The 27,785-nt window shown below is 38.2% G+C and overlaps 1 protein-coding gene across 2 annotated transcripts in view; it reads left to right on the top strand.

Moving 5' to 3' along the window:
• Positions 1-241: 241 nt before the first annotated feature.
• Positions 242-27,785, top strand: part of LOC131086212 (gamma-aminobutyric acid receptor subunit pi-like) — a 45,290-nt gene continuing 17,746 nt past the window's right edge. Inside the window, exons 1-6 of one of the 2 annotated variants that reach the window (XM_058029121.1) lie at positions 242-274; positions 8,165-8,256; positions 13,545-13,648; positions 21,972-22,039; positions 23,249-23,466; positions 24,077-24,159. In XM_058029121.1, the coding sequence (XP_057885104.1) occupies positions 8,201-8,256; positions 13,545-13,648; positions 21,972-22,039; positions 23,249-23,466; positions 24,077-24,159 (529 nt within the window). In that variant the 5' untranslated portion in view covers positions 242-274; positions 8,165-8,200. Of the gene's footprint in view, positions 275-8,164; positions 8,257-10,342; positions 10,417-13,544; positions 13,649-21,971; positions 22,040-23,248; positions 23,467-24,076; positions 24,160-27,785 lie in introns of those variants that run through there. The other variant, XM_058029122.1, reaches the window with a different exon arrangement.

The raw sequence follows: 27,785 nt of genomic DNA, 5'->3' as shown, positions 1-27,785 counted from the left end.
TCCAGCATCCTTTCCCCGGACGCGCTTGAAACTGAACAGGGGTGCGAGCGAGGTGAAGCAAAGGAGGAGCGGCAGAGAAGAAGGGGCAGCGCTCAGAGGCTCCTGCGGGGGCTGGAGCGAGCAGCAGCAGCAGCAGGACAGCATCCATCGGGAGCGCAGCATCCATCGGGAGTGCCGCCCCCCGGCCGAGGGCGGGCTCGAACCCGCGGCGCGGCGGGGCAGAGCCGGGCCGGCTGCCAGGCTGAGGCTGCACCAGCGGCTCCTCGCGCTCCAGGTAAGGCGCGCCCGCCCCGGCTCCGCGGCTCCCTCCCAACATCCCAACCTCCCAACATCCCTCCCCCTCCGCTCCCTCAGCTTTTATATTGCTTAAAAAAATATATTAGTGTTTCCTCCCTGAGGTGTCATTGTGCTGCTGGATTAAAATGACTCAATCAATAAGAATAACTCAAATCGAAGGTGTGCGCCTCTCCCCTAAAAGGCTGCAAAACCTTGCTTTTAAAAACAGCCAGTGGCATGTGGAGAAACTTCTCCAAGAAGGATAATGTAAGAGCTAGCTCCCATTTTCCACCCCTGTTCCTCATCAAATCTGCATCTCACCTCAAATGAATATATAGATGAACAATGCACTAGTACTTAAAAAGGTGTACAAAATTTAAAGTAAATCACATTGATTAAACCTGTTATTGAGCACTGAGTAATGAAGAAAGGGAATATTTGAATTTAAAGAAAGCATTTTATTTCTCTAGGAGGTTCTTTTTTTCTAAATATTTTTAAAAAATCCTATACACACAATTTCAATGGCTATTCAAACTTTATAAACAGGATTCTTAAAGGCTGTGCTCCATCCTGAACACTCCATGTAATTCTAATAACCTGTCATAGGATAAAGCTAAAGCAGTTTATGCTGAAGGAAAAGGAAGATCCTGCAACAGGCACACACTTACAGATTTAACTAATCTTCCCATGTGGTAGCTGTGGAAAAGATCTGAAATATATATTTTATTGGAAAAATGCCTCTTGCTTTCAAAGTCCCTCGTGCGATTTCCTCTTAGACCAAATTGCTGATTAGTTTGAGCTCAGCTGCACCTCTCATTTGGAATAACTCCTCTGACCACAACCTTAGCAGGTACAAAAGCTTTCAGCTGAGCCCAGGATACTCAGCTTGGACAACATTCACATTTTTTGCATGGCTGTACAATTAAAAGCATTATACCGTGTGATTATTATTTGCAAAAATACATAATTCTACTGAGTAATTTTAATTTTATTCATTTGTACCAGTCCATTCTGAATACAAAAGCTTAATAGATTAAAAAAACCCCAAAACTGCTCTAAAAACTGATTTTCTCCTTCCCAGTCTTTCATCCTGTTGCACTGCTCATAATGGTTAGTTTGTAAATCACCTGGTTACAGACACTTAACAATTCACTAAGGAATTTGAGTCTAAGACCTTGGATCCAAACTGAGAAGTAGATATTTGGCAACTAAAAAAGAGAAAGTTTTCTCAGGAGGGTTTCAGATATGCATAACAATAATCAAACCCAGAAAAGTCGATGATTCAAAGTCATAACTTGGATGGAAAATAAAGGGGCTCAGCTCAGGTGTATTCCCTTCCTTCTTCCACTTTGCTCCCAAACTAACAAGAATTTGCAACAGAAAACAAAATGAATTGCAGACCAAGGGGCTGTTCTCTGTCATAAATTTCAAAGGCACGTTGCACAACATTCACTGAGGAGAGAAGATGGATGTGACTGACCCTGATCTGCTCCTGCAGGGCCCTGGTTTTTCCCTCAGAGGGGAAAAGGGACGGAGTGAGATGTCCCTCATTCTCCCAGGCCCGAGGCTGCATGGAGGAGAGCTGCAGGAGCATTAGCTGGGTCCTGGATAGCTTCTGCAATGTGAGAGTGCTCAGCAAAGCTCACAATCATCATGGTCTATGTGGGCAAACTTGGCCCCAGGTTAATGGCTGGAAGATTCTAGATCTGCTAACTCTCATAGGAATAGTGATTCAAACTGGCACAACAAAGACAGGATCTCATTTGTCTTTCCAAATCAAGTTGTTATTTTCTTAATCTGAACCAACATATCCTGTCCAACTTTTTGGGTTTTCAACCATTTATCTTAATCTTATCTAGGCTGATAGTGCCTGAACAAAACGGTCTCCATTTTGCTATAGGCGATAAAACCACATTATTTATCCTGGTCTGTGTAAACACTGAAGGTTTCAGTGCTGCAGGAGGGCTGTGTCTGTCCACTTGTGGGTGCCCTATAAAATGCTGGTGACCTAAAGTGCTCACCCAGGCAGCTGTCAGGCCTCAGAGGGTCAATGGGAGACCACCCAAGCCATCAGTGTTTGCCACCCTACAGCTGTTTGCACCTTCCTGCACAGTCAGAACCTTCCCAAAGGTCCTTTGAGGTTTCACCCATCAGTTGCAGCCTCTGAAGGTTACCTGCCTCTCTGACCCAACTCAAACACACTCATTCTTTAAATTGCACACAAACTGAGGCCCTATTGAAGCCGCATGGGTGGGCTGTGAATGCTGACTGTAAAACTGGTGTGGCAGAAGGTAATCCCCACTTGTCTGTGGGAGGACCTTAGAGTGTTCACAAGCACCTTAAAAAGCCAATAAAGGTCTCAGATTTGAGATTTGGATTTTGGTACAAGAGGACTCAAACATTTGCAGACTTAGGTAGAAGTCCAGCACAGAGCAAAAAGTTTTATAAAGTCTGTGTGCACATAACCCAAACCATTAATAACCCCATAAATCTCTGATTTCTTTGGGTAATTACAAATGGCAATAATCATCAGCCATGACTCTAACACCACTAATATGCCAGACTTTTGAGTGTCAGCTATCTAAATTCATATTTAGGAACAAGATAGAGATAAGTTACTTAGTTGTCTGCCTTTTAAAACTAGAAAATATCCTGTGGGGCACATTTTCTGTAGATTTCTCAGTAGATATAAGCAGAGCTTGTAATGAGCACTACATTTAAGCAGTCACATGAACATGTTCATTTCTTATAATCTATTCTGTGAATGTTTATTACTGCATCCATTTCTGTACGCTGCTGAAACCTTTCAGTTCAGTGTTAGGCCGGTTGGGAGTGGGACATCTGGCACTTGCTCAATGAAGGCAACTCCTAGAATTGTACTGTCATCCAAAGCACCCAGTTTTTATAAATCTGAAATTAATTTTCCAGAAAAACAGTATAATGCTAACAGCATCCTTGCCAGTTATTTTGCAGCTAATCCACAATATGTAGTGTATTTAAAATGCACATAGTGAAAGCAACAACAGATAAACATATAAAATAATCCTATCATGGGTTATGTAACTTACTCTAAGGCTTTGATGTTCATGAAATTGATAATACAGGGAACTTGGTGAGAAATAAAGACCTCAATCCAGGGCACCAAATGTCTCTCAGACACTTAATTATGTAAGTATTAGCAGCATACTGCTAGTCCCTACTCCTTTGGTGGCTATAAGTGCTGATACTAAGAATTTTAAGGCTGTAACAGTAGATTTGTTTGACTTTGATTCTCACCTCCCAGTGCATTTTGAGAACAGTGATTTTACATATAAACTCACTGAGTTGTTGTTTATGTAGTCTGAAATCATGCTATGGTCATTTTTTTAAAAAATGTATTTGTCATGCTGATTTGTTTGGGATAATTTTAAAGACTCTCACGTAATGCTTATACCTATATAAACAACTTCTAATTATGAAGTTTCAATTACAGCTCATTTTGCTTTACCAGAGAAGCAGTTTTCATTTCTGGTGAATCCTAAATTCATTCTACTTATTTAACAGTATGAGCTCCTGTTGCTGAAAAATATCTTTGACAAAAACATCTCAGGGTGCAGAACTTGAGAAGATGCTTTCAGACTGGAGCAATTTCCCAAGTTTTTCATTGAGAAAATGACACTTCTCCTGCCTGGCACACATAACAAGTATTGATCAGAAGATCATAGCATAACTGCGCTCTAGTGTTTCACTTTGAACTATTGGCAGACACAGCAGCAATAGAGGCCTAAGAGCCCTTCAGTTGCTGACATAGCCCTGTCACAACAGATGGCCCCTGTGCTGCCTGTCTGCAGAGAAAACACGACAGGACAGCTTCTTTCTATGGGCCAAGTACATCCAACTCTGATTACTTGCCCAGGGAGACTTGCATGGTTTCGCCCATGGTAGGCAAGCTCAGATGTGCCCAGGGTTTAAAAACAAGCTAGCTGGTGTGCCAACAGCCAGTTGTCAGCCACATAAGAGGGTGCCCCTTATAATAGGATGCAGACATATGCATTTGTCCACTTTCATCAGTCAATTCCCCAGTTAGACCTGGAGTTTTGCTGCCACTGGGTTTTATTCCTTCTTTTTAATTTGCTGCATTAAAAAAAAAACCCCTTCTTGATACTTTTCACTCAAGCTGCAGTCTCTGCAGTATTAATACTGACATGAAAAAATATTTGAATGTGTGAAAATTTTGCATTTCTTTCTCTTTCAGGGAGTGTTAGGAAGTACCATGAAAGTGCAGCCATTATAGGCAGACATGCAGATTAACCCAAAGACATATATCATGGGTATCAGATACAACTTTATTTCACAAAGTGCTTTGTCAGTGACTACTGTCAGTCTGTTGTATGCAGTTGACTTTTCCAGGCTGTGGTGGTTTTGGCTGAAGTAATGTAAATTTTCTTCAGAATGGCTGGAATGGGGCTGTGTTTTGGGTTTGTGCTGCAAACACAAGTGTTGGTATTTCAGGGATGTTTTAGTTACTGCTGAGCTGAGCTTGCACAGGGTCAAGGCCTTTTGTGCTTCTACCATCCCACCAGTGAAGAGGCTAGTGCTGCAAAAGAAACTGGGCACAGCTGACCCCAGGGATACATGCCCTCTACTTCCAAATCTTACCTTGTGACTGCCTTCCATGTGCCCTCTCCCTTTCTCCCATGGAGCCCTCAGTGTTTCCAGCTTCCCATCATTTCCCCTCCAACTGGTTCATTTTGATCTAACAAACAGGGTGAAGTCAAGAGCAGATAAGCTCACAGGTTACTTTGCAGTTCCAGTAGACAATGCAAGCAGAGAATCCAGAGCAGGGGAGGCAGCTTTACTTCTCTGGCACTCTGGGTGGATCCCTCCTGAGTTTCTCTCTGCCTTTCAGTCAAGCACTTAAAGACACTGTCATTCAACAGTTTGGATGTGGAAGTAAAATGCAACTGTAATGCTAATTCAGTTTACACTCTAAACCCCACCATCTGCTTTTTATTTTAAGATAATTCTACATGCAGTTTTAGATGCCTGCAGTAGCAGCCATGGGAATTCAGGCATATGGCCACTACCATATGACAAAGTGTATTGTCTAATAATTTCTAGTCTTTCTCATGCATCCACTTGTGCATAAGGTACTCAAAATAATAGGCATCTTATCCTTTAATTCATTCACACAAAATTCACTTCCAGTGAAATCTTTGGATATTTCTACTACCTCTGCCAGCTTTCTGCCTCACCCCATTTCAGCCTCAAAGGTTTGTGAAACTTCCATAATTCACTTTTTCTGTCATGCTGAAGATAAATAACTGAATTCTCATGAGAAATGTCAAAACATTGGATGACATTTTACAGTCTTAATCTGATCTGAATAAAAGTAGAAAAATGTTGTCTCATCATATGAGAATCTGGGGCAGATTTGTTACCTTCACCTCAATTAAATGTTCAGAACAAGATGTGTCAATATATGCACAATAATCTGGACAGCATGCAGTCTGTCTAGTTAAACAAAATGGCTCAATATTCTATGCAGAAAACAGGTAATGCTTATTTTTCTAGTGTGAGAGAAAAATATTATGGGTTTGGCTGAACTAGAGTTAAATACCAGTAGTTCCATCCATACATGCATGCAGGAAGGAACCTTGCTGTGAATGTGTAGCCTTTGATAAAGAAATGTGTGGCAGGAAAGGTCCAGATGTGCAGACATGCCAAGAGGCAGGCTCTTGAGCAGAACAAACCAAGCCCCCTAAGAAAAGGGCAGCGGGGAGAACGTGTGCGTGCCTGCAAGCGTGTACACACATGCAGCAGAGATTTATATCCAACTTAAGTATTATCTGTGAAACAGCTTAGGGCTCCAGCAGTTACCCAGCTCTTTTCCTTGGCTGGCAGGCAGTGTCCCTCTGCAGTGAGGGCAAGCCAGCTGACATGGCAATTGGATCTCTTGACTCGTGTTTCTTGCACAGAGGTAAAATATCTTCTCCCTTCTATTACCTCCATGCTCCCTTTTCCTGAGCATACAAAAGTAATTCATGGACCATAGGATGGATTTGACCTTTGATTTGTGAAAGAGCAAAATTCTCCACCCCACCCTCCCATAAAATTGCTACCTTGGACATTGGTTAAGGACTGAAGGTAAATCAGTTGCTTTGGAAAGAAATCAGTAATAAGCTCACTCCTTTTCATCTTCAGTACTGTAAAAATGAAACCCAAACAAGCACAGAAATATCCATAGGTTTCCTTAATCTCTTTATAAAGGATCTTCAGTCGTATTAGGAGCTCATAGTAGCAATTCAAAAGCTAAATATAAAAGCAGCTTTTTGAAGTACTTATAAAGTCAGTAAGAGGCTTTTTATTTTTAGCATATTTTCCTGTGAGATACAGATAATGAATGTAGAAAGCATCCAAACCCAAAATGAGATATGCAGAAGAGATCCCACGATCTGCACCAGGAGTGCTACAGAATCAGCATGGAGAGAGCAATGTTCTGACAACACCATCTGCTCATTTGTGCTGTTTTTTCCTATTACCAGCTCTCTTAATGTCTCATGCATGATTTTCTGGGGAAGTCAGGAGGAGTGTGTGATTTATTTTGACATTAATATTTACCAGGCTGGTGTATGCTTAAAGTAGCCAAGATGCTGAGAATGTTTGCTCGTTTAAAAAGCCATTGAAATGGTTTTTCTTTTTCTTTGGAGACATTAACAAGTTATTTTGTCACTTCACTGTTACATAAAAGTCATATCCCATTTGCATGACATTAATTTAGGTAAATACCACAATTTTGCTCTCACTGGAGCTGTGGACTGAAAGAAAAATTACTTTGGTTTTCAAAAAGCTTTCTCTGGCATTTTACATTGGTCACTAAAGAACAGTGAAACAAAGTTTCAGGCTGTGAAACTTGAAGTTCTTTATATTAGCAGTTTAGTGGGAAATTGAAATGCAAGATACTCCTGAAAAACTCATGCTGGACACTGAAAATGTTTGATTGCTCCTTCGTGAAACCTGAAAAAGATATTTCATTTGCATTTATTAACATTTAACAATTGTCTTGCAGATTCTGGATAAGTAGCATTCCTGACATGTAGGGTTTTTTTAGAGTTTTGAAGCAAGTCTTACAAATAATAAGGTTTGTGTACTCTGCTGAAATACAGGAAAAGTGTGCACAGTCTGTGCATTTCAGATCTGTTGCATGACTGTATTACACTATGGATTGATAATCTTTTCATCCAGAAATGGATTACAGAGCTGACAGATTTCTTAAAATAACCATTATGGATGTGAATCATAGTGACAAAAGCAAAGAAATCCCATTCAGAAAAGACATCTTGCCTCAGCCAAACATTCTCATGAATGTGGATGACTATATATGATTTATATACAAAGGATTTTTTAAATTGCTAGGCATAGAAGCCTAAAATTTCATTTTTTCTCATTAACAAAAAGATGACCAAAGTTACATACCAGTGGTATTGATGCTATGCATGTACCAGAGAGGTTGCTCTTAAATAGCTCTGTGTTCTAAGATGGGGTCATGTATTGTCCCTTAAGTAGGGACACTGATATGCCAGAGATGCACTCACAAGCATGAGGGTGCACAGGATTACATTATTTTTCACAGCAATTACTTTTCCTAATGTTTAAAGGGCAGAGGCAAAAATGAAAGAGCTGTAGTACGCTGGAATGCAGCTTCTGTTGGTTAGTTAAATTAACCCTGATGCCACCTCTTTTTTTTTTAAGTTTTGAGATTTTTTTTAATTGATGTAGATATTTAGTAATGCATTAGAATAAGCTGTTCAAGAGACAATATCTTTAGTGTTTAAAACCTTTGGAAAAATTCATGCATTAGGAATGCATATGTGCTGTAAAACTAACTCTGCACCTTTTGTTTTTTTAGGAGCTACTACAAGAACTTCTGAAAGAATTTGTGACAATGTGCAGTCTTAACTGCTGCAGTCTCAGAGCCCTTTTTCTATTGCTGCTCTGTAGGTAAGAAGTATTTGCTAAAAATATTATTTCTTCAATATATTATTATATCAGTTGGTTTATAGTCAACTTACTTTACAATTAGAGACGTAGCTGACAAAGTAACAAAGTAAAATCTTCTTGGCATTTGAATCTTGCCTCTTACAAAAATTAAAGAACCTGGGTATTGACAGAAACACAGGACTGAGCTTCATGAATCTCAGCTGCCTTGATTAACAGATTTTTTTTTTTTTAATTGGAAAGATTGATGAGGGAGCAAAAGAATGGAATTTATGAGGCATATGAACCCTCAAATAAAGGATTACTGGGTAACAAAGTGAGTATTGTATCAGGTTTGCTTAACAAATTCAGATGGGCACACAGACCTTGCCTGGAGCATAGTGCCTTGCCCTAGGACAGAAGCTCACAGTCAACCTAGATTTACTACAAGCTTGAGATAGTAAAATCATCACTGTGCACTAAAAGGAGAGTATCTTAAAAAGAAATATCTATTTTTAAAACTGGTTTTTTTATTCTCTGTTATGAAATTGTAAAGTCTTTAGGAAATTTGAGTTGCCTTATGCTGGAAAGTGAAAATTATCCCCTCTGGCTACACATAGCACTTCGAACAGTACAGCTGCCATGACAGAAAAATATAGAAATGGAGCACTTAAAATATATTCCTTCTATAAAAAGGGGCAAAAATATTCTTTAAGTAATTCCAATAAGAAAATGTAAGCATGGACAGGTTAAACATTCTCATCACTACTTTCATCAGAAGTATTTAAAGTTTGTGAGCCAATTCTTTATCTAGAACTGCCTAACCTACTTCATCTCACAGTAGATTCCTCAGGGTAAGATTCTGTCTGAGCTTTAACTCAGGTGGGTGTGCAAACACTCACTTAGATAAAGCTTTCTCTTAGTAGTGTGAAAAGGTGGAACAATCCCCAAAAACTAAGTTCAAAGCATCAACTTCCCCCACCTTCTCCATTCCTATAGAGGGGTCTTTGTGCAAAACACGCATTTGCTCTGATTCCACCTTCTTCCCTCGTCAGCTGTGACTTGCCATGCTACAATGAGTGGGTGACTCATGGCTTAGCCATAATAAAACACTGCTAAGAGACCAACAATTTCAGCAGCACCTAAATTAAAAGGAGGCAAAATTCCCCAGGAGCTCAGCCTGTGGCACACATTTCATTAGTATCAGTCGGGCTTTGTGAATCCTCCTACAGCTTCATGTGGCTGTGAGTGTGCAGAAGCACAGGGGGCTCATTCCTGAGTTCATCCATGGGGGTAAGGGCACACACAGCACCTGTGAGAGTGCCTGGGTACAAGGGCACAGCATGGAGCTGCTGTGTCTGCTGTACCCAAATCCAGACACAGCTCTGGCCTGGGGTTATCTCACACACAAGATGATGCTTGGGTTCAAAAATGAATTTTTCCAGTGCACAGATCAGGAGGGGTATGTGAAAGTGCTGTTTAGGACAAAAACTATCCTGCTTGGCACTGAAACAGAGAAATATTTCTAAACAAAACCCAAGGGCTGAAGTGCACCCAAAGCAAGGGCCATGGTTTTTTGCCAAGTGGTCCCTTAGATATTCCACTTGGAAAAGCTGTGCCTAACATGTGAAGAGAGTTTCTTTTACTGAATAATTTACAGTCAGTAATGGTACAGGGTTGTTTTTTCCCTTTCTATCTCTCACTGCCTGAATGACACTTCTTCACTTCACTTAACATTAAATTACATTACAATCACAACATGGCCCCCTTTTTACTATTAAAATTTGTTGCCTGGATGACTTCTTTCCCATTTTTTTTCAAGTAGTAATGAAAAATTGAGGCAAACCGACAATTTTCAGGAATCAGCTTAAATGAATGAATGCTATTTGGTCTGAAGAAGGGTTCCCATTTGTTTCAGATAGGGTGTATGCTAGCCTAGGTTTATGGAGTCAGAATTCTATGAAATTTTTTTTTTTTTTTTTTTCTCTGAGCTCAAGAGCATTTATGGTATTTCACTGTTTGTTCTTGTGCCTGGTAACATGATGCTAATTTCAACCTCACCATTTAACCAAAAAAAAGAATGTTGACAGTACTGTCCATTTCAAAGCAGAGAATTAATCGGTGATGTGGATTTTGCTACAGTTTATCTGCAAAGACCATAAACCTCCATATCATTGAGCAAAGGTATGAAACCAGAAATAACTTTATTTGCATCTGTAAGCCCTTCGCCTGTCAGTGAATTGCCTGCAAAAAAGCTTTTTAAATTCTTTTTTTCCTGGGGGAAGTGTTTCAAAAGCTTGTTCAAACTGTATCTGGCATTTTGTTTATCCTCTTGCAGTTCTAAGGTGTTTCTGTCTCTTTCATGCTTTCATGATACATATCTTCTGACAAAAAATAGCCAGAGAAAATATTCTCATGCATGTGTCTAGACTGTTTTTATGCCTAAAAAAATGATATATTCTACTGTTTAGGGCAAATGTTCCTTTTTCCCCTTCCAGTTACCCCATTCTCTTAAGACACTAACTTGAAAGTACCTTAAATAACAAACAGTTGTTGTACCTTTCAAGTTTAGCCAAACTCATGAAAATTGTCAGTTTTTGAGCTCAAGAATGACTTAGAAAAATAAATAAATAAAAATCTGCTTTTATAAAAGCAACCAGAGGGCATTGAACCTGATGAGTTAAAGCATTTATTATGCATTGACAGCCCAGAACAGGCAGATATTCTCAGCTGAAAAATAATTATATGCTCAGGTTTTTTTTCTGTAAAAGCCTGTTCACACCTCAGTTGCTGGAACACCTGTTGCAAGGCAATTCCAGACTCAAATGCGTGCCAAGGCATTTCACATACGTTAAGAAAATTGAGGAACTTAAACAGCTTCCCTTAACTATGAAACATAAATACAGCAACACAAATATTGGTTAAAGGAGAAGCTTAGGTGCAGTGATGAGAAGATGCAGATGGAGGAGTGGAATGAGTCTCAGATTTTTCCTTTGTGAGCGTGTGCAGCTGTGAGCTCACCATGCCCGAGCTGGGAATGGAGCACGTGGACCAAAGAGCGCTGTCAAGGAAAAGGGCGCCATCCCTTAAAACACAGAAACCCCAAACTGCTTAGGGCACAGAACCTCTGTAGGTTCCTCCTCTCTCTCTCATCACTGACAACCTGCCTCTGAGTGTCCCAAAGTCAGCAGGTTGGTAACAGCTCACACTCACATTTAGGAGGCCTCAGGTTCCTTTCACTTGCTGGCTTGCTGTGCTAGGACTTCTCTAAGGTTTTATGGCCAAACTGCACACAGGCGACCATGCCCCTTCAATTCACAGCCCCAATTACAGCACAACAGCTTTCCCAGGCTTACCTAGACATAAATCTCAAAAGACCAGTGATGCGAGGCCACACATCATGTGTTAATGAGGAAAATTATGAATTATCACAGGTCATTTAAGGGAAGGACTTCCATAAAAGTTTTAAAGATATATTTTGGAAAATAGAGTTAATGATAATGAACCAGACCACTCTGCAATTGCAGATTGATTGGCAGAATAATGATATACCCTAACAGTAGAAAAGAAACAAGTTTTCCTTTAACATTTCACAATGTGTAAAACTTATTCAAGAACAATCCAGTAAAGCTGTGAAATTAAGCTCATGCAGCTCACTGAACACTTAGCTAAAATTTATATGTAAATTACAAAAGGAGAGATATCTATACTAAAGTACAGTATTTAAGAAATTAATTACAGTCAAATGCATTTCCAATTTTAACACTTCTGTGCAATATAGAACTGGCCTTCTTATTTATAGTCACATCTCAATTTAACTGTTGTTAATGACTGTTTGTTTCCTTAGGAAAAACTTACAGGAGAAACTTCCCTTATTTCAATGCTGGCATTACTCAAGGGTATACTTAAGTAACAACATCATTCTTTGGCAATATAGAAATAAAAAACAGGGAAAAAATAAAGGAAAAAAATGAGAACATTTAAATAGTTAAGATATTTGTGTTATAAGGCAGCTAATGAAAAACAGCTATTTCTGTGGCAATAGGATCTGGTGAATAAAAAATTATACAGCAATAGCAGCTTTTCAAGCTAGTGGACTCCAAGTTTAAAACCACAGTGTGATTTGGCCACGTGCACTCAGTGAGATCATCTTAGCATGTAAGCTTTTCCAGTTTAAGATGCTGGATTATTCCTGGTGTCTCAGTGTCCTGACAAAACAGCTCAAGCTTTCTCGGAAACAGCAAAATTAAAATGAAAAGATCAAGCTTTGGAAAGCTCCAAGAGATCCAGAAATACAATGCAGAAGAGAAAGCAGAGTTTTCAGGAGCAGCTCCAGAAAGAACCAACACTAAGAAATTCAGTGAAGATTTAGCACTCTAAGGGAAGACCACAAAACACTGGTAGCCCCTTACCTAATGGTCTATGCTTAGATTCTTCTCTCTAGGAGCAAATCACTACAGCTCCTGCACCTCCTGTTGGAAAGCTAGTCATTTTTAGGGGCCAGTAATTCCCAGAGCAAGGATCAAAATCCCCAGACCCTTCTCCTGGTGTTTATATAGGTGTCTGTTCTCCATCACCAGAGACAGTGCCTCTGCCAGCTGGGCTCACTAAGCAATTAATTGTTTGGTTCTCACCTTCACAATTCATACCCCACCTTTCTCAAATCATTGGGAACAAGTAGCTGCTGCCATCTGTGCTGTAATTTCTGAAGGGCACACCCTGCTCAGGGTCTGGGGGTGCTCACCTTTGGGGTTAGGCAGAAAGGGTTTGTAATTGTTTATATATCACTTTTATGGATTGCATTTGTAGCTGTTTCTGAGCAGAGGAAGTACTTGAATTCTCATTGTGCTTTACTGATTTTGCTCAACAGGATTATTTCTGTAGCCTGTTTAAAAATTGTGTTGTGAAAGCAGGATTTTAAGTGTTTTTATGCACTAGTCTCTGAGGCTGGTTTCTGTCTCTGAGACCTAAATATAATGTATTTCATTATGTAAAAAGAAGCTTTATTTTAAATGATGAAATAAACAACCAGCATCCCTTCCACATTCCCAGATTATAACCATAATGCCTTGTTTACAGATAAAGTATTAAAGAAGATTGTTTCTCAGATGGAATGCTAAGAAATAATAGAATTTAAGGCACAAAAAGAAATAGACTTAGACTTTAAGGTATAAAAAGAAAGAATGAACTCTAGGTACAAAAGAGATTTTTTTTCCAATAAGAGACAAATACAGATTATAAAACCTGATATTTTTTTGATTTCTTTTTTTATTATGCCCTTTTAAAATATCCTCATTTTCAATTCCTTTTAGGTCCATGCAAATTCCTGAAGCTGAAGGAAAAAGTGAAATTCTACCTCCAACAATACAAAAAATCATAAAAGGGTACAACAAGTATCTACGTCCATTTTTTGATAGTAAGTAGAAAAGCTCTTTCAATAAGACTGAGTCATAACATAATGTGGTGTCTAAAATTCAGCAGTGAGACTAAATGGGTTTTTCTGTACTTTTTTCCTCTGATATCTGCCAGCCACTGATCTGATTATATATGTTCTGTGATATAATAAGATGGAGTTTAATAGCTTTTGTGGCCCAAGGTGAAACTTGTATTTTCCAAGTATTTGCAAGCTAAACTTCCAGACTGTTAGAAAACTTGACTATCCTTGTATGTGTGTCTTCATGAAATATGCTGTAACATCTTACCTATTTAAAAGCATAATTTCCTCTAATTTCCTGAATAATAGCTATAAAAAGCTTTGATTAAAGATTTGAAAGCTTTATATATCAAGCTGTTCATAACAGCACAGGCAAATCTTGTTACTATGCAAAGTACTATATGCCTCAGCATATAGTACAGATTGCAAGAGAATTATTTAATAAATGATTCTTGCCTCAGGTCTTAAAGGTCACTGAACAGATTTACTGAAAATTGTGGGGGGAAAATGAATTGAAAAGGGAAAATGAATAAAAAATGTCAGTTCCCTGCATCAGAAACCAATGGTCACCAGATTGGAAGAGCCACAAAATCTACTGCATCAAGGCTGATTTTTCTGCCCTGCAGTGCAGTCAGACACCTGAAATCTCAGTGAAAAACCTTCTTATTTGAGTCAGGCTATTGGGTGTATCAGAAGTACTGAGGAGCTTGAAGTGGTGTGAAGAACTTGTCCTGGAGAAAGTGCAGAACACTGAAGAAGAAAATATTCTGAATGTTGAAAAGAGGCTCAGCACCGTGTGTCTGTCAGGAAATAAACTTATAGTGTGAATTATAGACCTTAAGCTGGGTGTTTGGAAATGCTAGAGGTGTGAGTGCAAATGAGATATTTTATATCCCTTTGTATCCTACTTAAAAATTGATTGACTAATGAGTTTCTAAGACCCTACTGTTACCTCTTGCCATCCAAATACCTGGTTCAGTATGGATGCTCCACATCATGTGCTGTTTCTGGATCCATTTATAATAATTTTAAGATATACCTGTATTTTAGGTTGAAGAAAAAGAGGAAAACTATTTCATCAGGTTTTTTTTATTGTAATTATCTTAGCTGATGATAAAACTGCTATAAAATATTTAATGCTCTAAGGAGACTGACAGCAAAATAAAAGTAACTTTAATAAATAAACTAACTCTTCCTCATTGGAGATGATGCATAATGTAAAATAACTGTGTTCAGTGGCCATTAATATATTTTATTCATTACCTCATGATAGTACTAGAGATATGTTGGCACTGCCATGATGAGTGTGCTTGGGTAGACAGCAGAGTCTCATTTCAAAATCTTGCAATGGCAATTAAGACCTACCATAAAGCATATTTGAGTTACAAATCTCCCCTTTCTCCATCTTTGCCTCAGCTGTTGTATTGCAGCAAGGCTGTAGTTATTTTTTTGTCTGGGTGTTTTGTTCAGAGGGATGCCAAGGGCTCTCTGGGTGTGCCCAGAAATCCCAGAGGAGCTTGGGCACAGATTGAGTCTGTCACACAGAGCCAGTCTCACACCTCCAGACAGTGCCAGCATCTCTGCCAATGCTCACTGCAGCTCAGGCATGCAAACTCTGCCTCAGAAACCTCTGATGGATCCTTATTAGCTCCATATAATAAGGATGAAGGAATGAGATGACACTCTGAAAAAAATACATTTTATTGATGCCGCTTCTAAACGCAGGGTTGATGGTTTTGTGAGAAATTACTTTCTTTGTAGGAATAATTTGAGCTAGGATGACTCAGGCAATACTTCTCTTTATTTTTGAACCTGTAGCTTTTTGTGAGATCATTGGGGATCACTTTCCCTGTCACAGAGGAAGGTGTGCATGGGCTGGGGAGTGGCATCAGCCTGGTCCTGACCCCCCTCTGTTTCTGGCAGGGTGGGCCACACTTTGCCTGAGGGTCAGGCCCAGGAGAAGCTATTGCTCTTCTCAGAAGCAGAGCTAGCAAACCATCTAAACTCTCAGCTTAACAAACCTGAGGAATTTATTTATCTCTGTGACCTCAGCTATGCTAGCCTTGTTCCATGTAATATTTTCCTGGTTTATTTGGTGGTTTTTGCCTGCAGCTGGTGTACCTTGTGTCTGTTCTTGGTAACTGGCTTTACTCAAGTGGCACTGAGCTCCTTAATATTTAGCAAAATAGGGTTTTAGTCCTGAAAAGAAAGTTAGGTACAAGCAAATGTTCATAAAATGACAGTTCCTTTCTCCTAAAGCCAGAAAAACCAGAAATATTTACTAGATAAGTACAATTTATGGCAGCTCATAATTTTTTTAATTTAATGAGCCCCCCATTTGCTTATTAATTTGAGTTTGGTCTGTGTGCTAGGACTGGCAGATGACTGGAAATGTCCCAACCACATACCCCAGCTCGGGTAGTGCCATTAACAAGGGGAATATGAAGATCTTTTTCATTTGAGTCTAATGACTGCATAGCAACATAAAAACTGTCTTCTCCTTTCCTTGCATGGAGTGAATCTCCCGCTTTCCTAGACTTTAATACTTGGTTTATCTCACCTTACTTTGGCCATCTCCTCCTGCACAGTGACCCCTCCAGACCCTGGCAGCACAAATGTTGCCATTTTTTGTGTAACGCAGACTGTCCTTCCCATCTCCGAGCACTGAAATTGGGTGCCCAAAGTTGGGTTAGTTGAAGGCAGCCTTAGTGTGTCAGAGGCCTGCAGAGAGCTAAAACTGGCTGAGTTGTCTGTGTTTGTCCATGGTGGGTGACATGTACCAGCTGCCACATTGTGAGGGTGCTTCAGACGCTGCTGGCACAGAGGAATCTCAGCTGGACTGGTTATTTAGCTCAGCCCTCTGAGCTAAATGTTGCTATTAAGAATGTTCTGTTTCCTTATCTATAGCACTTCAATGTTCCTCTTTGAGTTGGTTCATCAGGCAAGTCTTTATAAATTAAGCAGATAGGTGCAATTACTAATTAAAAACCCCCAAACCTCTGATCTGGAATGATTTTAGCCATTCAGACTGGAATATGAAATGCTCCTATACTAATGTTAGTAGATATTACTCCTCAATATAATAATATCTATCCTACTCTTAAAGATATATATGGAATACTTCTATAGAAAAGCTGGCATAAGGGATTTAAAAATCAACGGTTATTTCCCTTAAATGTGCTACCTAACCCTACTACTTTATCTCAGCAATACAAGTGGATCCACCTCAGATTTTCTGCTGGAACCATGTAGATCAATTTTATAACTTTATGTGCTGTGCCAAACTCTCTGAATTAATGAGCAATTCCTGCAGACTTCAGTGAGCCTTGGATTAGGTTCACAGGGTTGTTAAGGGATGCATAAAATCTTGTAAATAATTTTATACAAATAGATTTTGTTCTGTGATTGAACGTGATAATTTAAGTGTTCTAATTAAAAAGAGAGATACTAGGAAAAGGTCACAGCTAAGTATATTTGAATATGGAAGCTGCTTTCAAGTGGTACAGAAAAGTGTCATGCTTAAATCAGTTATTCTAAATCACATTTAAAAGATTATTTTCCTTCACTTCATAATGAGTAATACATCTCATAGACAAGTTTTAAATTAAAGCAAATAAAGTTTTTGGGTCCAACCTTCTGTCTAAGACCTGTCATCATGGGTTTCTTCCCTCAAATGTTGTTTATATTAAGTTCTATAAATGTAATTAGATGAAGGCATTTTAGTCTTCAGAAGTGTACAAATGAGACATCAGAATGTTAGCTGTGTCTAACACCCTTCAGTTTAGTGAGGCAAACTCTCAGGGTATATGAGAAAGAAACACCAAATAAATATCATCTAAAGACTATTTTAAGTCCTAGCCAGCCAACATCTAATCCTTTAGAGAAAAAGCAAAAAGCCCAGAATATGTAAACTTCAGCATACACATGGTAATGGAGATTTTCCTTCCTTTCCACAAGACACACAAAGAGCATCTGATTGCCACCCAACCCCCGTTCCTGCATGCAGGACAGTTTGAGTTTTGGTTTTTGGAAGGGTTCTCCCCTGCCTCTCCAACCCCTCCAAAGACTTAGCTCCAGAGACTCTAAATTATAGATGGTGCTTATGTTCGGATAGTAAAAGATCAATTTATTTGAAGTTTCCTTTTGCTTCCATAAACTGGGATTTTACTTTGCTTTGCTAAACAATGTGCACAACTAACTAGTGAATGCCTTTTGTGACATTGGACAAGTCACCTTTCTGACTTCTCTTTGAGGAGCTGAGTAAACAATGCTCCTTGTTTTTTATGTTACAAGATTTGATATTAAACTTCCAGATTATTTTTGTATTTTGGAATATTTTTCACTGTGTCTGCTGTTTGTGCATTTTATTCAAATGTGGAAAATGAATCTTGTCACAGCCATAACAGTCTTGCCAGTACAGAATAGATTGCAAGATAACTTAATTCTGTGCATTACTCCCCTTTGTAATAATGCTGCTGCCAAAGCATAAGATGGAAAGAGCATGTTAAAATGATTATCTGTGACAGCCTCTAAATCCTTCTCAAAGGCACTGCTTGCCAAGATGGTTTCCTGTCCTGTGTGTGCTGCCTGTCTTATTTGTCCCCACATTAATTGCTTGCATTTGGCTGTATGGAAACATGGGGGTTTTGACAAATGATTTAACAAGCTGTTGTTAACATGGTCCCCACCAATTTTTGTCTTGTCCACAAACTGTACCAGCAAAGCAATGTCAACGTCTAAAAGTTATTGATGTAAACAAACAGGATTGAAATTGATTTGTGCTAGAAATGGGTCTGTCTTCTCATGCCATCAAATCAAGAATTGCAGTTGAGATCTGTCAGAAGGTCTGTCCACTTTCTTCATGTAATTATTTGTCAAGAAAAATGTCTTGTGGCGGGAGGTTAAATGCACTAAAAAAAAAAAAAATCTAAGCATTATATAAGAATTCTGCTATACTCCAAAGCAAAGCTGGCAGTCAGAGGGACAAAATGAGTTTTCTAGGAAGCTATTAGAGTTATTCTAGTATTCTTCTAATTTTCTGTTTACTTGCAGTATTTTATCCAGTTTTGCTGGAAAGAAGAGACATTCTTCCAAGAAGCCTTTTGAGGCCTTTGTGGATGTCAGAATTGTTTTGAGTTTCCTTAAACTAAGTGAAAAAGGACTCATGCTTATGGCTCAGCACTGGAAGTTTTTGATAGTGCTGATCCATTGCAGTAATGGGTACACATGTGCCACAGTGCTAGTTTATTTTGCTGCTACAGACCAGGATCATTGCAGTGAGTGATCCAAACTTAATTTTTAGGTATTCTGTCTGCCACTCTTCTGGCTGCTTTCCCATTTGGGATCACTATGAATATCTATAATATCTATAGAGGGCACAGAGGAACAGTTTACATAAATTGCAGGAAAATGGAAACGTGTGCTGCTTGGGCTGCACAGGCAGTGCTGTAACAAGGCACTCCCTTTGGCTATCCTCCGCCCTGCTTTGAAGATTCCCTTCAATAATGCAGGACACAGTGACTTCAGTTTTCTTCTGAAGATCGGGAGATTTCTTCTGATGTTGTCATTATACATAGAACTTCTGCCAAACATATGGAAATGTAGGAACTGACTGCCTCATCTGGTTTGCTGCCCAGTTTTTGACACTGTCAACAGGAGACCTTCAGAGGAAGTTCAGAGGAAGCCCTGGTGAATAATTACGAGCAGACTCATTTCGTTATTAGTACTTTACAATTTATGGTGCCTTACTAAACAAACACTTATCCTCACATGAAAAAAAGAAATCAGCATTTAACTATTAGTGTTGTTCTGATTTAATTAACTGCTGGAGCAAAGTCGTTCTCAGCATCTTGTATTGTGTTAATAAAGATCCTTTAATAATTTGTTTTCCAGCTCCTCCCATACAGCACTGTGCTGGATCTGGGATGATGCAATTTTCTGCTGGGTTTTTTTGGGTGCTGGGCTGGGCAGGCTGGGTGTACCTGGGCAGTGAGAGCTGTTGGTTGGGGTGAGGGGAGCAGGATGGTTTTGTCCCGACTGTGCTGGCACTCCTTGGCACTTGAGCCGCAGGGCAGGTCTGTGTTCTGCCAGTTTGAGCTTGAAGTGCATCTCAACCTGAGCGAGATGTCCTGTGGTGCTTGGGAATCAACAATGCTGCAGTGCTGTTGTGGTACTCAGTAATATTTTGAAAAATACTTCAGCAGGAAAGAAAAAAAAATCTACAAAGTCCTGTTTGTCTGATTCCAGAGAAATTACCACCTGCTTAATTTCACTAATCTTTTTGGAAAGTCAGCTTTTCCCCTCACATGTGTAACAACCTGGCACTGATGGTACTGAAGTGCTGCTAATGGACATTTTCCCTAATCTGTATCACCTTACTGGGCAAGAATCAGGTGATAATAATTCATGATATAATAGAAAGAGTCTGATTATTGCCATTCATCATTCCTGCAAAATCATCTGAACACTGCACTGTCCTCTCCTTGGGATGGTCCATCCTTGAACATGTACCTTGCTGGGTGGTGTTCTCCCCAAATGATCATGTGATAGTTGGCAAGAATATGCTCTGTCACATAAGAGTTGTCATAACATTCCCAGTCACACATGGGAATCTCTATGAAGACATGAAAAACCCCAAAATAGGGATTATAAATCATGTTATTTTAAAATTTAATGATTTTTGAGGGTGTGACATACCTTTTGAGGTTGGCAATATTGTACCTGCCATTATGATATAGTACAATGGGGTGTACTATATGGGTGTAGTATATAGTACAACAGGTGTAAGTATAAGTATTAATTGTTGTACCCCAGGCAATTGGGATGAATTTCTTAGGGGTTGAGCTTTTAATCCTGGAGGGAGAAAAAATGAATTTATTCATGGAGTATCAAAACATGAAAAGAGTGGGAACAAACAGAAGAACAAGCTTCAGTGATCTGAGAGGTTTTCAGTCAATTTTGTTTCAAAGTTAACCTCCAAAGTCTTTTTCCAATATATGAACAATAGTTTCTAAACCCTATGTATAATTTAATAGTATACATGCATATTAAAAAGTAAGAAACATGCATATTAGCAGCAGGGCATCCTGCAAACCTGCAGTCCTGTTTTAAGCTGGAGCTTTATATTTAAACTTTCAACCGAGTCCAGAACAAAGGACTCACAGATTTTTTTTCAGGAGTGACAGATGTGTAATTATTTTAACACATGCATTAAAACCAGAAAATATTTTGGAAAAAAAATACTAATAAACTGACATGTCTTAGAATGACACATTTTTTTCTTTAGTGTTATTCAGGAAGGTGGAGTTGGACTCCATGTTCCTCTGGATGCAATTTGGGAAATTTCTACAAAATTTATTGCAAGGAGCCAAGGAGGGCTTTCAGTGTTTTGCCTGTGAGACAAGGGCACTACCAGCTGCAAAGATCTTACCTAAAGTATTTCTGCATTTCTCGGTGCTGTGTTCTTTTCTTCTCAATTGCTTGGAAAGATGCACTGATTTAATATTAATTTATTTGTACAAGCACTCTGTTAATTATTCTGCACATATTCCACCAGGAATAATGTTGTGTTTTCATCAAAGCTCTGCAAAAATTCTGCATTTTAAAATGTACAGTTGGTGATCTTCCCTCCAACAGTGTGAAATGCACATTCAGGAGGAAATGGGAATCGGAGCATACTGACATTACAATAACAGCTACTTAGATAAGGTGTTTAACTACACCGAATGGGCCTTCAGCTTATGAAAAGTTTTCCTTTATAAATGTAATGTTTGAATCACAAGTTTCCTGCTAGTGGTCAAAGGCAAGATCTTAAATTGCAATGATACAATATATACCATAAATTCTTAAATGGAAGTTACTCAGCTGTGCCATCTGGATATTAACCACGTGACATTGCCAGGTGAAACTTCTTACTTCACCCACATCTGATGGACCAGATGTTGCAAGAAGAATTCTTGTACTGGAAGAATTCTTTCTGCTGCTCTGCACCTCAGAGAGTGTGAGGTACCATGGGGATTGTGCCTTCCACACCTTATTGAGTAATGTTTACCCCAGCACTTTTTTTTTTCTGGGGGAAAAAATCATATAAACCAGGAAGTGTTTAAGAAATAAAGCCCAATTCTGAAAACTAAAATAGTTTTAGCTGAGAAGTATTAAAATTCTTGCATAATCTGTGTTTGAGGAATATTTAAGATAGCTTCTAAGATTTTAGGAAAAAAATTGGAAAGATGTTGTAGGCAGTTCTCATGAACTCTGAATATTAAAGAATTATGAGCTACATTCCCACTTCCTCTTTTTTTTGCAGATGGTCCTGTGTCAGTGGGAATGAGCATGGATATTGCAAGCATTGATACAATATCAGAAATAAATATGGTAAAGTAGTTTTTGCAGTCTTTTTTTTTGCTTGTTGATAAGCTGATGTGCTTACAGCTGCTGGCAATACAACTTTGGGCTTGTCTCCTTGTGAAGACAGTGTGGGTTAGGAGGTGGAATTCTCTTTTTCATGACACATAGTGTTTATAACACTATAATAAGCATAGAAATGCAGCTTGAATCCCACCTCTCACAGATACAAACAGAAAGCTGCTACTGAGTATTAATCTTAATGAGAAGCATGTGGATCTGTTCTTATTTTCCAGCTGAAATGTCTAAATCATTATGCATTTCATAAAAATGAAGATGTATTTATGTGCCTTTGAAGCCACTCTCCCTATGATTAGATACAGCTGAACTCAGGCTGTTTTTCTCTTCTATTGTTGCTGTCACACATTAATTTATTCCAGCTGTGTTTCATTTAATTTGTATCATTTGTTCTTGAACAAACTATGAAATAGAATGTACTTTTCTACTTTAAGATCCTCCATTGGTACACAGAAATAAAAAGAAAAAATAATTAATCAGATATTAAATATGAGTGTATTAGTAATTATTAGTTACTATTTAGAAAGGGGAAATAAGGTCAGAACTTCAGATAAATTTATAATATTGATAAAAACATACCATAAAATCAAAAGTTGTTTTAAAAGTGTTAAGAAATAATGTGATCTTAATATAGGACTGCAAGGCATATCTAAATTGAAGGAGAATTGGACTGAGTGCTGTGTTCAAGGTCTTGATAAATTTGGTACCACTCTTTCCTTTGTGATGCTAAAAGGAGAAATTTTGCTAAAAGATTCCTTTCTTGTTTCACTAATTTTTTTGTCTATATGAATTTATTCAACTTTTTGCCATGTGCTCTTAAAAAATTCTTTATTTATTAGCTTATGTGAACAAAATGAGATTTAGAACCACTTAAATCATTCTAAAACTTGGAGGTTTACAGATTATCTGCTTACAAAGCTCTGATGACTTCAGCTGATTCATAGCCCTGACCAAGGCCAGCAGCTCTTACTGTAAATGACCATTAGAACAAAACCTACCAACCTCACATGGAAAATTTGGCAGAATTCAGTGCAGCTGCTCTTGGAGTGCCAGGGACATGGAGAATCACTGTTTGTGCCCAGCAGCTGCTTCCATATACTTCTGTAAGAGTGAATACAACACAGGCTCCCTTTCTGTGACAATTCTGATTTTCTCTTTCAGGACTACACAGCCACCATATTCCTCAGGCAGAGATGGACTGATGAGAGGCTTTGTTTCGATGGCAATAAGAGCTTGAGCTTAGATGGTCGACTTGTGGAAATGCTTTGGGTACCAGATACCTTTATAGTTGATTCAAAAAAGTCTTTTCTTCATGATGTCACTGTTGAGAATCGTCTTATAAGGATATATCCTAATGGAACAGTCTTATATGCTATAAGGTATGTAAATATCATCAGCCTTTATGATTGTGTCTACTTATGTTTTAAACTTCCCAGGTTCTGCTTAAGAAAATGGGTCTGTCTGTAAAAGTAGCGTCTTGCAGTTTTAAGAATATGTAATATTCTTGATCAATATGAATAAATTCTTAAATTTATCTTCCCTAAATAGACTCTTTTGCTTTCATGCAGGCTGAGCGCAGGAATTGCATGTTGCCATTCCAGTTTGCAGTGAAGCCATCACAGGGGATAACAAGCTGTTATGATGGACCTGCGTGATTTATTGTGAATTCCCCTTTGTAAAAGGTTTTGATAAATAGAACACAATCTTAAAATATATTGCAAATAACAAAGGAAAATGTGCACTCTAAGTGAGAAGGGAGCAAAGGGTGGCCTTTTTAGGGTGCCACTGAACTCAGCTGTTCTGCTGTGATTTCTGTTTGGGATTGTATTACTCTAGTACATTAGATACCAGTAAATAATAGATTTTTTTTCCCTCACAATGGATATTAGGCTGAAAATATTATTTCAAGAAGGATACCAGGCATTTTTTATTTTTACTGATGAACATTTTTCTCCCATGAATACTTAGAAAACTTTTGTTTCCCCCAAGGATCACCACAACTGTTTCATGCAGCATGGATCTGACTAAATATCCAATGGATAAGCAGACATGTACTTTGCAACTGGAGAGCTGTAAGTCACTTCATCCTTATTGTTTTATACAATTAGAAAAATATCTGTGATCTATTTCTGCTAGATATTACCAGAGTGGCTGGAATTTTCCTAAAAGGCAAGGGACATTATGTGGCCAGTCCCTGCTGAATTACAGTGGTGTCTGTGTGCAAAGATGTGTGCACATATGTGCACATGACCTCACTGAAAATAGCATGGCAGTGCTGAACTGCTGCAGTGCTAATTAATGAGTGAGCAAAATCCTGGGGGATTCTCACAGGCTTGGTTTTGCAGTGCATCCTGCAGTTACTGTCTTGGTCTTCAGAGGGAGTTCTGTGAGCAGGCATTTTCTAGCACAGATGAGATAGTTTTGGTTTTTTTCCCTTTCAGAGAGTATGTAATTTTTTCTCGCTGAGATAAAATTTCTTTAGGAAAGAAAGAAATCAGAATAAGGCTTCTTTGTAAGGCATGTAGTTCATATTTAATAATTTGCCATTTTCAGATCTTGCTCTGACTTATTTCATTGTCTCTTATGTCAGTGCCCTGGTAAAAAATGTGATCAATTGATGAATAAGAGTAAATATATATTTTCATTTTATCAATCAATCAATCAATCAATCAATATCCTCATATTTTCCTTGAAATAGGTTCTCTACTACTTTGTAGGCATGGTTACTTTGCAAACACATAAACATGTAGTTTTTTAGTTAAATGTTAGCTGTTATTCATATGACAAGACTCTAGAAAATAATTTTTGCAGGGGATAACATAGAAGAATAACCAGCTCTGTAAGCTGAAAATATATATTTAAAATATGTCTCAATACATGCTCAAAATCTTTTGGAAGGCTTTCCAGTACTTGTCAAGTTTTATTCTGTTTCTTTTCAGAAGTGTGTGTTGTTCATCTCTTGTTGTTAATGACCAATCAGATTGCCACAAAATTTCATTTTAGACAGAGACACAGGAAATGAACACAGACAGGAAATGAACCCAAAACTTTCTTCACATCCCTCTAGAACAAGCAGCTTTATGAGATCTGTTTAACAAACAGTGGTTTGAATTGTAATTGGGATTTGTCTTTATTTTCCTTTGGAAGAGCATATTGGTAAATCAATGTATATAGATTTAAATCAACAGCACTGCCTAACGAGTCATTTAGTATTTTCTCTAGTTCCAGAATGAAATACATGTCCCACAGGAATTTACAATTTGTTTGACAGGATTAAAAAAATAAAAAGGAGAATTCCCCATATAATTAAAACCAAACTTTTTTCAGATTGATTCCATCTGCTTTTTGAACAGCACACAAGTGTCTCCTGTCCAAGGGGAAAACACAGTGCCACAACAAATGCTCCCATTACATTGGTGTTTAGTTTTGAGGAAAACAGATAGAAGCAACAAATACAAAAACCAAAGAGTGTGCCTTGGGCTTTTCTCATCAGTGCACTGCAGTCCTTTCTTTTGGGTAGGTTGGAAATGGGGTTTGCTTCCCCATGTGATAAGCTATGTTAATTTATAGATGAATAATGTGATCATCCTCCTGGCATACTGCTTGCCAAGACCATTGCCTGGGTTTAAGAATTGTGAATGCAGACATGCACACACATCTGCACAAACATTGATGCTTGTAAATAAAATGTAAAATCTACAGCAAATATTTGAACTGAAGCACAGGGTAAGGCTTTTATTAAGTGACTATTAATATAAGGACAAATATGATATTATGGAGTAATGGCTTTACACTATAAAGCATCCCCAGTGACCTTTCCAACATTCTTTTCTGCTACTGCTTGTTAGTAACTTTAATTGATTTTTACTTTCTACAAAGCAAAACACATTTTGGCCAACATGTTATTGCATTTCCCCCCCCTTATTGCAACACTTTGGAAGGTAATGCTGGCATTTGTTAGGAAACAGAGACTTGGCACTCTGAGTCTCTTGATATGAGTGCTGTGAGATTTGGGAGAGTGGAGGGATCCTGCCTTGGTTGGTGCTGCCAGGGGGGTTCCTGCTCTCTGCCCTGTGGCAGGGAACACCACCATTCATCCTTGCTGGGCTGGAGGGTTTGTCCTCACATTTCCCTCACACACACCCCCAGTCCAAATACATATTCAAGTCTTGGGCCCATGTCTGAAATTTTATTTATTTTTGAACTTGTCCTTTACCATTCATTCAGTGAAGAGCCATGTGAAGGCACTTAACTTGTGCTTGACAATCAGTGAAAATTAAAATTAGCGACAGAAAGGTAAAGAAACTAATTTGTATTAGGCATTATGAATGTTTAATCCCAAATTTACTATTCCTGTAGTTAACCCTATTGACATTAGCAGCTCATACTCTATCAACAATGTACAGGAATGAGACATTCTGGGCTTGAGGAATTAGCTAGGATAAAAACTCAGTGTCACATAAAGAGAATAGAGATTACTTGTAAAAAGCCAAAAAACATGGGCTTAAGGATTTTGTCTCTATAAACTTTTGAAATGTTTTATAATTACTAAAATATTAATCCCTTGAATAAAGAACAAATTTGCACAGAGGGAGCACTGTACTATTTAACTTTACTGAATATTGAGAAGGCTCTCTCAGTAAAAATTTGTCTTAAGAGTTTTGGAATTATTATACTCAAAGAATTTTCATAGGAAGGATCACCCAAACCTACTAATTGTTCCACTAATGGGAATATTTTGGAACAAAAGCAAAATAACCTCTGTTTCAAAATATGCTCGTTATCATTCATGTGGGCACCAAGAACTTCTCCTGTCTCACACAACTTGGAAGGCTGAATATCTTATGGAAACAAAAAGGAATTTACTGTGGTACTCTCTAGTTCTTTGGACTTTATTTAAATGTCTGTAGTTCATTTATACTGAAAGGAAGTAAAATGAATCCATGGCTGGAATCATGCATAAAACCTGGTTATATGAGCCTCCTTGTTTTGACTAAGGACAATGCAATCATTTGTTTATAAAAAATGTTACTTCTATTTTGCATCTCAAAAATCTGGGAAATTTCCCAGAATGTGGTTTTAGGGAATTGAAAACTTAGCTTGGATGCATATGCTTTTGTGGGTTAGTCTTTTGACACAAAATTGTTTTGGCTTTGATCGTTATAAATGTGATAATGTGAGCAGAGATTCCAGGCCATGATACCATTTCATATAACTGCCAGTGATAGTGAAAATGAAATGTACATTTAAAGAATGAGCAGAGAAAAAATTTTCAGGTGAAATTGTCATTTAATAGATAATCAGCCCAGTGTTTCCTTACAATAAAATTTATGAACTCCTTTTTTTTTCCCCTGCATGAGATGGCTGGATAAATCAGTTCTGTTTTGTCATTGCAAGAAAAAAAACCAATAACTTAAAAATATTAAAAGGCACTTTTGTTTTTGTTTTAATACATCTCTTTTTTTCTGTGATTCTAGAGCTTTGTTCTTTTTGCAGCATATACCCTTGTGCAATGTATTGCATTATTGTCTCACTGTAATTTACTTACAGTTGACTAAAGTCTAAAAATAATCATCAGCTCATGTTTCTGTTCCTAAGCTGAGCTATTAACTTGCACAATATAAATCTGTCAAATACAAGAATGATTGATCTAAGTAAGCTAAAGAAAAAAGATGTTCAAATGCTCCCTGTTAACATG

This window comes from Melospiza georgiana, chromosome 8 (genome assembly GCF_028018845.1).
Source record: "Melospiza georgiana isolate bMelGeo1 chromosome 8, bMelGeo1.pri, whole genome shotgun sequence".
NCBI lineage: Eukaryota > Metazoa > Chordata > Aves > Passeriformes > Passerellidae > Melospiza > Melospiza georgiana.
The sequence above is the reverse complement of the archived record's forward strand: the minus strand, read 5'-3'. Positions and strand labels throughout refer to the sequence as shown.